Genomic DNA, 13,078 nt, shown 5'->3' on the forward strand with positions numbered 1-13,078 from the left:
TTAAATTGTACGTTGTAATTGAAAACTGAACATTCGTTTGAAATGTCCAATAGCTGTTTAGAATTTGTGCGCAGTATACGCCAATTGGACAAACGATTAAGCGCCTCTTAACCGAATACAAAAAAAAATTAAATCAAATTTACAAATCAAAATAAATGATAGCGAAAAATAACTTATTATTACGAAAAACAATACATATACTAATTAATAAAGTAATAGATTGCAAATATATGACCACAAAAACGATATTTGTATAAAAAGATAAACAAATTATTTGTCATAGTGACGCTCTTTTTCCCGCACATTTTTTTCGAATTCAAACGAGGTATTATTTGATTGTTAAGAATGAAATTAGCGCAAACAATTATTTACATAAGTTATTATTATAAAATTGATGTTTTTGTCAAGTATTTTACACATCAACACTTCCAAATGATATTTTACTTCGATTCTAATACGCATACATATGTTAAGAAAAAATGTTAATGGATAAAAAGGATTGGCGTTCGTTGGATATATAATAATTTTTTTTTTTTTAATGAAGGAGAGGTCACCAAAATTTCGGTTTATGTTCGTTTTGTTTTGTTCTTTGTTTGTTTTGTTTTGTTCAATGTACTAATGAGCAGTCTATGTACAGAAATGTTTTATTCTTAAATTATGCACAAATTGCAATCAATACAAATGTATCTGAAACAAGCAAGTTGGAGGATATCTCAGTTTTTGGGCTGCCATAAAAATATTCAGATTATATGGCAGCTGTTTTGTTAGGTGTCAATGTGTTGCATTAACCGCCATGCGTTTTTTGCAAAATCCATGAGACACGTCCGATTAGTTGTCATATCCGGAAGAAGAGATAGCTGTTTTAAATTGATAACTGAATCTTGAATATCACTGATAATCAATTTAAAACAGTCAATCATATCTATTTTATAGCTTAGTATAGTAAAGCCAGTTTATTTTTTTTTCCTTTTTTTTTTTCAGACATCCACATTTCGACTAAGTAGTATTATAGTAATAAAGGTATGCGCTAAGTCTGCACTTCAGCTAGATATCATAAAACATCTATCATTCCCTCTCTCTGGCACATCATACATTGGTATTACTAAGTATACGTTTACTTTCTTTTTAAATCATACGAAACAATGCAGAAATGAACTTCGTATCAAATTCTAATACTTGATATAGCATGCTTATACTGTAGTAAAAAAAAAGCTAAATCCACGTAAAGAAGTGTACTCAGAAATAAAAGTCTAATTCCTTGTGCACACCCGTTTGTGTTTTCCCATATAATCAAAGAAGTCATTTTAGCATTCATCGTGGTATTATTAATCAACACTCAGTATTGAAACATAAAAATCTAGTGTCGTTAACAACTCTATTAATAACCGTAAACCAAGAAGAAAAAGAAAAAAAACTCAAATCTTGTGAAGTAATAGAAGGAACATCATTGGGAACACCTTAGAACCAGGATTTCTTACAGCTGCCGCCTACCATTGTAAATTTAACAACGAAATCCACTTTTTCTTGTATCTCATTAAATTTCATCCCAGTTATGACGCTAAGCAACTTAATCAGTGGTACAAATTCATTCGTTAAATATCATTACAGGTTCTATCTGTAAAAATTAATGAATCGTCTATTAAAATGTAGATACGAAGGACAAAAAAGATTCTTTCTTTCTTTTTTCTTTTTCTTTTTTTTTCATTCATGGCAGTTTTACAGTTCAGAAGAATATTCTCAGCAAACTGTATATAATATGAAAATATTTTCTAATTACTATGATTAACAATTTTACACTTCTATTATTATTTTTCGTTGAATTAGTATACTTTTTTTTTCTTTTTTGTTCTATATTTTTAAGACATATAGAAAATAAAGTATAATATTTAAATGATTCGTTAGAATTAAATTGTACTAATATAAAAGAATAATATAAACTTGTGTTACAATCAACTATGCGTAACTTTAAAAAAATGAATATTTAACGAACAGTTTGAATATTACATTGTCAAAAATCATTAAATTCATATTTAATTCGTTCTTCTACTAGTCTTCACGTATAAAAATATAACATATTCAAACAACACAACAAAATCATCAGCAATATTCATTTCGTATTATTTTATTTTATTTTATTTTATTTGTCCTCTTAAACTGTAAAACATTATCCAGTAAAATGAAATTTTCTCTCCTGTTCAGTTAATCATTTTAAGAATGCAGACGAATAATTAATAATCCAAAATATCATTATGATCTATCTCTTATCAATTTATAAATGCTTTAATTAACAACTAATAATGACAATTATGATAATATAATAAACTAAAATCAAAGATATTAAAAAAAAAAGAAGAAAAAGAGGGTTTTAATTATTGGATGCATTCGTTAAAGCTTAACGGCATATCTAGGTGAAATTCAATCAAATTGGTAATTGACGTACGAGCCGCGAATATCCAGCCTATTATTGGATCGTTAAACATTAACGAGTGCCAATGGAGATACTTTATAAAGTACACCCAAAGCACTGTCATGTAAGTTAAGAGCTCGGTATAAAAATGAGGCACAGTTTCACAATCAGGGAACCCTTTTTACCAAATTGTGCTGCTACTACCTCCCAATGAATGTATCCGTATATCAAACATGATAGCATAATTACTATCATTAAACTAAACCATGCATGGATATTAATATGTGTCCTTAAATGTGTTTAAGGAGAATGACCATTTCTTAAACTGTCATATTCTTATCGGTAGCAAACAGTCTTAACAACGAGCGTAGACTAATCATGTCGCGATCCATAATCGTGAAGTCCTTGCGTAGGTATACGTCATGTTACGTGCTGGGTGTTAATAGCTCATCATCAGGTGTAGTGTTATACGTAAGTAGCAGCTGTTACGGTTAACCATTATGGTTGTTTAGCCACTGGTACCGTTCACCAGAGCTTCCTTAGGCTTGTTGCTCAACTGCATTCGGGGAGGACGATGTCGAGGATGACCTTTTGAACCTTGAGAACTATTGTTCGCCACAGATACGTCATTTGCAGGTGTTCCTTCCTTATTAGTTATTGTTGATTGGTCACCCGGTCCGGCATTACTGCCTGAACAAATGTAGATTTTAACACTGACTATACTATTATCAACAACGGTAATTAAAATTAATATTATTATTATTATTATCATCATCTTTTTCTATCTCTTTCTTTCTTTCATTTTCTTTGAGAAAAAACCGATCGATCGTCCTAAAAACATCGTGAAATTAATGAAACACAAATATTCATTTACCTTTATCACTATTAGTTGGCGTATAACTTCTCTGTCGAGATCGCCGAGCTCGTCTTCGTCTGATCACTTTTGTACCTCCCTCCATACTCGACACCGATTCTATATATACAAATTATTGTGACCATCTTTAGCAATAGGTAAAGAACATTATTCTAATTTATCTAATACATTCAGACAAAAAAAGGATGACAATACAAAAACAAAGCTGCACTCTAGCTTACACAAGTCATTAATTGCATATATATATATGTATATATATAGATATATATTAGTAATTATTATTTCATGAATAAAAAAGAAAAAGAATTAGTGTTAGATGGTCACAAATGTTTGCACCGTGTTTCATGCTACGTTTCCGAAGTATTACATGATCAATTATGTATGATGAGTATATTCTTTAGGACGGAGCGATTTTTTCTCATTTTCTCTCACTTTCTTTCACTTTCTCTCATCTTCTCTCTTTCATACACGATTTAAAGAACAATTTTACCTCTATCAATGCTCGAAACGTCTTGACTATCAAGAACAGTGTCTTCGTCGTCTGTCGTTCGACGACGTTCGTCTCTACGATCTCTACGTTGAACCGGTGGGCGACCTTGTCTGCCCCCCATGTACCCTGAATTTCCTGCACCACCTTGATGACCACCTCTTGGTGGAAGGTCTCGTACACGATCTTCATTACCGTCTAAGGTGTCACGACGTGATCCTACAAAAGAAACAAAATTAAAACTATGAAACAATGTGGAAGTAAAAAGAACAAAATTATCAAAACCTCATACAAAGATCATTTATAATATTATTAAAATAAGAAATTAAATCCCAACTCTCAAATTAAAAGTTTTAATATGATCTATAGAAAGAAATAAAACTTATTACTGAACGAAACATACATTAAATTTTTTCTTGTATACGAAATTAACGAATTAACAATCGTGAGACAAAAATGAGTTCATTTAATCAATCCTTTTATTAACTTGGATTGTAATAATTAATTTTATGCACAGTATGTTTATGTCCAAGATAAGTTTTATTTAGATATTAGATAAATATGATCATAATACAAAATTAACAAAATTAGTCATACTGTGATTTTATTCTAAATTCGCAACGCGTTTAATTAAACAATTAGATATTTAAACAAGGCAATGTAACGACAGCATGATTAGTACATAAATACATATTATTGTCCAATATTATGATAATACTTTCATATTATTTTCAAAAATATTTTTGTATTATATAATATTTATATGTATATGAAATAAATTGTAATTGTGAAGTAAATTTATACGTGCCATCATTGTACATGTGTTGAAGTCAGTTTATAATAATGAATCTCTTGAAAGATATTATAACAAATGTGTTCTTAGAGTACAGTCTTATTTGGTATTGATCTTGTAAAAATGGTAAAAATGCTTACTATTATTATATAGATACAGATTTGAAATATTTCTAATTACAACTGCATAAAATGTGCAGAAAGAGAAAGAGAGAAAGAGATGTAATGTATTTGCTTCCTAAGAATATGGACATGTAAAAATTGAAGAACATAATTCTTCCATCTATTCAATTCGTAACAAGTGTAGAAACATTCGAATCAAATAACAGAAAAGTGAAAGCAAAGTTTAATATGCTTTGCACTCGTATTTATGACGTTATATAGATCAGTAGGTAAAAAAGTATGAATAAAAATTAAATAATTACATTATTTTACTTATACTAACAATAAGTAGTTACTATAAAGAATAAGAACGTAGGCTAAGTACTACAATAACAAGGATTTTGTTAGAACTCTATCTATATATATAGTGATCCAAAACAATCCTACTCTCTAAGATATTATTGCTGTACAATGTATAATTGTAAAAATTACTCCAAAATGTGTAATTAAATCGTAACAATTTTCGTGATATTTAAAAACAATTCTCTGATACAGTGTATAGTTCTTTAAATCACATGTTTTCATTTTAAATTAATACTTATAGAGAGGCCAGATAATTAACACATACATTGACGAAGAATGCATCGTAAGTTAAGCTTATAATGAAATAGTGTAATGTAATAAAATTCGGCATATTATCACAAAGCAGTAATAAAGATCGAATTGTTTGTTACTTAGTAATGAGATGATTTCTATTGTTAATGTCTCTGTTATCAGATCCACCACGAACTCTGCCGTCACGTTTATGCGTGTTTTCTATATTGTTGATGTAATCAGTAATAGCATTACCGGCATTATGTCTGGCAGGGGCCCTACCCCTTCCCCGTCCTCTAGATTGGCCACCTCGTCCACCACGACCACTACCACCCTCTTCGGGCCCAGTAACCATTCCTCGCCTTGTTGGTGGAAAGTTAGGCATTGGTCCAGTTGTTGAGCCATGCATGCTTCTTAATTGCTGATCAATTTCTAGTTTTTCTTGTCGTAGCTGTTCTACTTCCTAGAAAATCAAATACCCATAGTTTTACATTAAAGATTATTTAGATATATTTATGTTAACTTTTTTAAAATATAATTCTGTATATAATGTATATCTTTCGTATGTTTATCATAAAGGATAACAATAAATCTACGAATATACCTTTAAGTGTGCCAAATGATACTCCAACAAAAGTTTGGCATTCGCAATGCTCTCAACTGTTCCAACAAAGACAAATGGTACTTGGCCTTCTTCTCGTGGGATCGTCGGTTGCGGTTCGTTGTCGCCTTCTATTTTCACTCGTACCTGAAATGTATATTGTCTTAGCATAAATCCTAAACACCATTAAAAGTTAGCTTTACCGATACAGATTGTAATTCTATTTCATATCCATACCATCCGTTTTCAGTCATCGTTGTTTATTATTTCCGTCAATTGAAATGTTGATCAGTCTGTAAAATTTATCTAAATATGCAGTATAATGTAGGCTGTTATTTTTGCATTAATAATATTGTAATAACAGCTCTACATTTTGTAACCACACCGTAATAAACTTTGCTAATTGACATAGAAAAACGAAAAGCCTTGTGGCATATATTTTTTCTTTCAAGTAAATACTCTATTATGCGAAAGATTTGATATACTAAAGTTGAAACGAGATAAATATTTAAAAAATATTTAACTAATAAATTAATTGTCACAACAATATTTCATATAATGTTGTTATATATATATATATATATATGTTTCCTATAAGTTATAATAGATATACTTTGGCATATAAAGATATGTGTTTACATATATGGATTGATATTAATATTTGGCATTATCAAAGACCCTATATATACTATGAGATTTTGCTTCATAGTTATTGTATACATTCATTTATATAAAATAAGAAAACAGATGATGTATAATAATCATAAAATGTAAGAAAGAGAGAGAAAGAGAGGCATATTCATTAAATTAAACAATTTTTACTTATAATGCAATATGATTAACGATATCTTTCCGGCAGGTGATTATTTAATATTGATAAATCACAAAGATGTGTTTATTGAAAAAGTAAAACTGGCCCGAGTGGTTCATGTAAGATGTGTAAGTGCTTTCAAACATATTCAATTGATACAATGAACCAGATGAAATAATTCCACAAACAATATAATGTAATATACTTACTCTATCAGTGTGAGTATTCCCACTCGAGCCAGTTGTTATCTACCGAGAACAAACAATGCACGTATATCAAATACAACGTAACTCTATGTTAATTTATAACTTCCATTTTCAATTGAAACATATATCGATTTTGCCAATTTTCTGAGGGCTGTTAAACTGAAACTAATAATGCATAGAGATTCCACATTTTATAAAATGAATTAGTCTTGTTTGCGGGACAAACTTTAATAAGTGAATATAAATTAAGTTTGTGTATACCCTGCAGAATAAAAATGTAGATACACCAATAGATGAGGAGGGTCTATGATATACTGTCCCTATACTACATAAACAGAACTGACCATAATACGATTAGAATATCAACTGAAAATGAAAATTAATGCAACCAAGCATATTTAATATTACTTTCAGTTTTTAATTTCAAGCAATTAATTAGTTAAAAACTTACCAATATAAATTTATAACAAAAAATATTAATAAAAATAATACTTACTACACCACTTTTGTCCACAATTTCTTGTATAATGCGACCATTTTTGCCAATTACTTTTCCTACCAACACGCGTGGAACTTGAATGGACTCTTCGCTATATTCCAACATTGAACGAGCTTTTTTGACAGCTTCGTGCGTCTAGAATGAGAAAAAAAAAAAAAGAAAAAAAAAAAAAGATTTATATATAAATTTCTGTTAACGTGCAATCATAATCAAAGATATCTGATAAATACTAAAGTATTGAAATAAATATGACAATGCAACAGCTTTATCAAAATAAAATTACAAACTTGAGAGAGAACAAATTGTTCATTTAATATATTTAAATCTTTACCTCTCCATATATTTTAAATGTGCAAGAATTTTCTTCCAGTTCTATATTTGTTATTCCATCTACTTTTCTTGCTTGTTGTATATTTGCACCATGAGCACCGATAGCTAGTCCCATGAGGTCTTCTCGAACATTAAATTCATCTGTGTATCTACAAACATCAAAATATTTATCGTAACAATTTGCATTTGAATATCACTGTGTAGATATCAGACATCACTATATCTATAAAAAAAAATTAGGAGATGATAAGGAAAGATAACATGTGGTTTTTCCATGTAACAAATTTAAGGTCTCCTAAATTAATAATTATAATCGATTGATTTATCCTATGTGAAATATAAAATAAAATTATGATTATGTGCCAATGTGTCACGTACCGTTGATAATTAATTATTTAATGTTATATTAAATGATCTCTAACTGATTTTTTAAACTCTCCAATATTATAATATGATAATAATGATCGTATCACACAGAAAGTAACATGCCTTAACTATATATATCAGTAAATATATAAAATAAGATGTATGTATATATAAATACATATATATGTACGTACATAAACATATATATTTATATATTCATATATCATAACATGCCAAATGCGACATGTTTGTTTCATAAAATATAAATTTTTATATTTATAAATATAAAAAATTTTCTTTTCTTTTAACTGTGGCTTGCATTTTGGCAGATTCGAGTGAATAACTTTCCACAATAAATACATTATGTAAGAGAATAATATTTTCTTATTTTACCGAAAGTTTATCTGAATATGTATAGTAATGCAAAAAAATAATCATGCAAGATGAACATACATAAATTAACATTTACTGTAAAATAAAAAAATTAAAGTGCATAAATATTGATGTTCAAATGATTGACAAAAATGAGTATATTGACACTAAATTATGCATTTCAAAATCATCGAATTGGCATGCAAAGTCAATTATAACTGTAATATTAAAAATCATGATATTATAATAATATATTTATGTATATATATGGAATACACATAATGAAATGTTGAGGGTGTATGAATTGAAGGAAGAGATGATGAAGTTATGTTAAAATTTGGCTACAAGAAATTTTGATAAAAGTAGTTACCACATATAAATTTATATTGATTAACATTGTTGATCATTGGAGGATCATTGGAGGAAATGCCCTTTATTTATAAGATAATATACAGTATGTGGTACCATGTGTATATTCGCGTCATGTATCAGCATAGGATAGAGCCACCATTTATTTAAATACATATGTGCAAAACATGGAATATATCAGTGTTTCTCAAACATCGGCAGGCCAAGGTTTAATGTTTCCTTTTAAAAGATAAATCCATGAACTTAAAACTCTACTTGACTTTAAAGATAAAGATTGTAACTAAAAAAAATTGATCACAGCTACACGCTTATGTATCAGTTAACTATTTTACACAATCACTCAAAATTGACTACGGAGCACATAAAAAAAAATAAAAGAATATAAATATAAATATATATATATATATAGATCTTGTATCAGTGTATTTGAAAAGCATATGATCTCTGTGAAAGAACTACACAACGCCGAAGCATGCATATTTATAGTGTAATTTTATCTTTCAATGGGAAAATACAGCTGTGTAGCTTGTCATACAGTAAGCTAACTTATATCTAAACCACGCTGCTGTGATCTCACCTTGAATTTGTTCTCACTCCTGCCTCAAAGTCTGAGACACGCTGATATATAAAGTTTGAAGATCTAAACTTGCTGAAATGAGAAAGAAACTCTGGTGTAGCTCAGTGAAATCTCTATATTAGATGGCCCTACCCTATGTCCCTTCCATTCTGTCTGTTTGTTCCTTCATAAAGAATATAAATAGGTGTGTCATTTCTTGTTTCCAACTGATCTACTGAATTATCTATATTAAATTATATTAGACAAAAGTCAACTCACACATACCTGCATCAAATTATTAAATATTTTGGCATTTTATTTTGGAATACTTACTCAACTATGATCAATGGGAGGAAACAGCTTACTGCTTGAATTATGGCTGCAGCAAAAATCTTTGAAAATCAACTCAATATTTTTATCTCCGTGTCGCATTTAAATTACATTAATTAAAAACTTAAATATATGTTGCCAAACGGTATGGAAAGAAATTTGTTAATTTAATGCCATTGAAATGTAGAAGAAAACAATATGAGTTATGCTTGAAGAATTTGATCAATTTTCTTAAATAATTGTTCCTATAATGTGGTCTACTATAAACCAAAATTTTTCAAAACGTAGAAAATAACTCCTTGCGATCACTTTATCCTACTGGATGTTATAATTGGACAGGGATGCATCAAGCCATCGAAGTAAATTAACTTCGTTTATAATCGAAAATCAAAACTAATGATACTGCACTAAGAAACATGTTTCTTTAAGAATTTTTTTTTGCAATAAAAAGAATTGTTTTCTTTTTTTATTACACATTATCAAAGAAACATGCTTATGTGTAAAATTGTTAATGCAATAAATTACACTCCACATAGATTTCCTTATTGTACTTTGCTTATGTTTTATGCGTGCTATTTACAGTTATGGTACTAATGAAAGATAAATGAGATTGCATTAGTACATGAAAAATGAGTAGTAATGTGCCTTTGTATATCTATAAAGTTATATGATAATTAATCTTGTAAACAGTGTTGTAAGTAATATTTAATTTAATTAACAATTAACGATTACATTAACTAATTTCTCTACAGACAAATCATTCTGTAAGAATTAATATTTAAATTGTAATACGATATAAAAATTAATTTCAAAGCAATGAGACCTCTAATTGTTAATCATTAATCCTACTAATGATTAAATTAATAATTAATAAGCGTCAATTGAATAAAATATTGCTTACACTGCTTGCAAAAATAGCCATCTGTTAAAAATCTTGTGAACATATTTCTGCCAGTAAATGCAAACCACAGACAGGATGGTTATGAGGACAGTATGTGGATAAGGGCAGGTGATGAATGTCACAAGATTCATACTTTTAATTTACGAGATGAATTATTATATCATTGACTTACCCCCCCATCGTTTGAAGTTTCGTAGATTCGAGTTGGCGAGCTGCTTCTTCTGTTCTTTTCAACAGCAAAACCTATAAATAAGTGTATATAAAATTATACAACGAAAGTGTGATGAATGATCACCGATGATGATTCAAACGTTTTATCAAAAATATTACAAAAATAATTATAGTTGATTATTAGACTAAGAAAATATACCTTTTGTGATAAATTACGAAAATGCATTTCTTGGAGCATGGTACTGTGACGGTGTATATTTTCATGACGGGAGATGGCCAGCAGTACTCCTCGATCAGGCACATATCGACACACTGCTGCCCCGATAGCTTTTTGAAATTCTTTATGGGCATTGTCCATTTTTGCACTATAATAAAATAAATTAAATTACATGCTATCCATATTATCTTCCAATAAAAGAATAAACTTACATTAATGCGTAGGACAATGTTAGAATTCAGATTTAAAAGATAATCAAATTTTTATATCATAATTTTAAACTATTACTTACTATTCTCTCAAATCTTCAGGTACTTCAATTTCGATCTTGTGAAATGTATTTTTATCAATAGGGGGATTGAGGTTTTTTACTCTTAGTCGTTCATTACTTATAATTTCTGTATAAGTATAATCCCATCCCAAATATTCGACTACTAGAAAACCTCCTTTGATCATCTGTAAGATAATAAAAATGTGAATTACATAGTATCGCATAACGCTATATAATAAATACATTTAAAGTACTTCGAATCAAATTATTCAATACTTATGCAGATGTTTACGAACCTTGATAAGGGCTTTCCACCATCCCCATGCTTCTTGTTCGTTAGATCTAGAAAATACTTCAATCTCTTGGTTCTCTTGGAAATCTGCTTTGATACCATCTTTTGGTGGTAATCGTACTTGAGCAAAAGGGAATTTGGACTCAGGTTGCCAGCTAAAATGTCATATAATATGCTGAGTCATACTAAATGATACACAGTACAAATAAGATATGAAATGCATGAACTTTTTTTTTAGATGCTAAAACTTTTGGCTATGTAGTTAAATTAATATAAATCAAAAGTTTTGCATAATATTGGCTTGTACAATACGCGAATAAAGCAATACCGCATTTGTATCTTTTTTTTATATTATAACAATATACTTGTAATGGAATAAAATAAAGAGAGCATACATTTAAACAAAATTCTAATTATTTAACAAGTAAATATGCCATTATAGCAACAAATATGATCAAACTGAAGTAAAAGCATTAGAAAATAATATAATTGTGAATAAAAAAAATGAATATTTCTTTGCTTTAGCAAGTGCATTAAACAAAAGATTAATGGGCAAGAGAGATGACCAAACATGGACATGAACATGTTAAGAAATACAAAGTGATAGTTTCCCATTAATAATTTCGTAAGTAAGCAATAAAATAAATAATTAATAAGCTTTTTCTTAGAATTTTAAAGCACGAGGTAATAAAAAACGTTGGTATGATGCAATTTCTAGTATGTATGTATTTTCTAGATAGTAGTATAAGCTCTTCTATAATATTGTAGATGTAATGGAGCTTGGAAGTAACAGCTGAAGAAACTTACTCATTTTCAAATGTTACCAGAACTTCTTCCTCAAAGACGTCGGTGACAAAGGCCTGAAAAAGATGAAAAGGAAATCATGTAAATATATATGAAATAAAAATGATGAAAACGCATCGAGTGGCATGGATCGAGACTGGACGTGACAGCGGCACGCGTTAGACAATGCCATCGTTAATGCGTAGATAGGATCCGTTTCTAGGTGAAACGATTAAACGTAAGAGTTTAACCAGTATATATCCAGACGTGGGATATCACGATAGACGAAAAGTTAACTCGTGGGAAAAATTCACGCCCTGTCAAACGAGACATGGCGTCGGAAGAAGCCGCGTTACCTCGCGAACATTTGAGGTGCGCGCTTTCGCGAAGTACGAGCGAGCGTAACGTTATATTAGAAGCTCTTCACGGCTCGTAGCACGTACTATCAACGGCCTTCATCTTCCTCTCAACATTTTCTATACTTTCCACAGAACGAACCTTATAATATGCTCCGTTTTCGCCGCATACTTCGACTGTGAGATCCTCCATCTTGCTTTTGTGTGACGGTTCGCCTCCTTTGCGGCAGGCATGCCGACGAGCGGGCAACGGCACGAGTTTCGAGATTAAGAAACTCGTTCCGTTCGACCAATCGCAATATCGCTTCGAGCGACATGGCGCTCTCGTTGAATTTTCTCTAACAGGGTTGCCACTTCGACTAACTTCAGAGCATTCAGAAAATTCCCTAGA

At 29.9% G+C, this 13,078-nt stretch overlaps 1 protein-coding gene across 7 annotated transcripts; it reads right to left on the bottom strand.

Annotated features, from left to right (window-relative positions):
* Nucleotides 1–2,044: 2,044 nt before the first annotated feature.
* Nucleotides 2,045–13,073, bottom strand: LOC122513960 (synaptic functional regulator FMR1). Of its 7 annotated transcripts, none has more exons than XM_043630505.1 (15): nucleotides 12,830–13,073; nucleotides 12,356–12,408; nucleotides 11,553–11,703; nucleotides 11,278–11,441; nucleotides 10,968–11,133; nucleotides 10,770–10,840; nucleotides 9,388–9,459; nucleotides 7,705–7,852; nucleotides 7,371–7,508; nucleotides 6,878–6,916; nucleotides 5,861–6,004; nucleotides 5,512–5,719; nucleotides 3,772–3,987; nucleotides 3,282–3,380; nucleotides 2,045–3,097 (listed from the first exon to the last, which is right to left on the bottom strand). In XM_043630505.1, the coding sequence occupies exons 1-15, from the start codon at nucleotides 12,878–12,880 to the stop codon at nucleotides 2,916–2,918; spliced, it is 1,902 nt and encodes a 633-aa protein (XP_043486440.1). In that variant the 5' UTR covers nucleotides 12,881–13,073; the 3' UTR covers nucleotides 2,045–2,915. The 7 variants fall into 7 exon arrangements, with proteins under 7 accessions (XP_043486440.1, XP_043486441.1, XP_043486435.1 ...); XM_043630503.1 differs by having other exon boundaries at nucleotides 2,978–3,093; nucleotides 12,830–12,956; XM_043630506.1 differs by lacking the exon at nucleotides 6,878–6,916.
* Nucleotides 13,074–13,078: the final 5 nt, after the last annotated feature.

This window comes from Polistes fuscatus, unplaced genomic scaffold (assembly GCF_010416935.1).
Source record: "Polistes fuscatus isolate 324 unplaced genomic scaffold, CU_Pfus_HIC Scaffold13, whole genome shotgun sequence".
Lineage (NCBI taxonomy): Eukaryota > Metazoa > Arthropoda > Insecta > Hymenoptera > Vespidae > Polistes > Polistes fuscatus.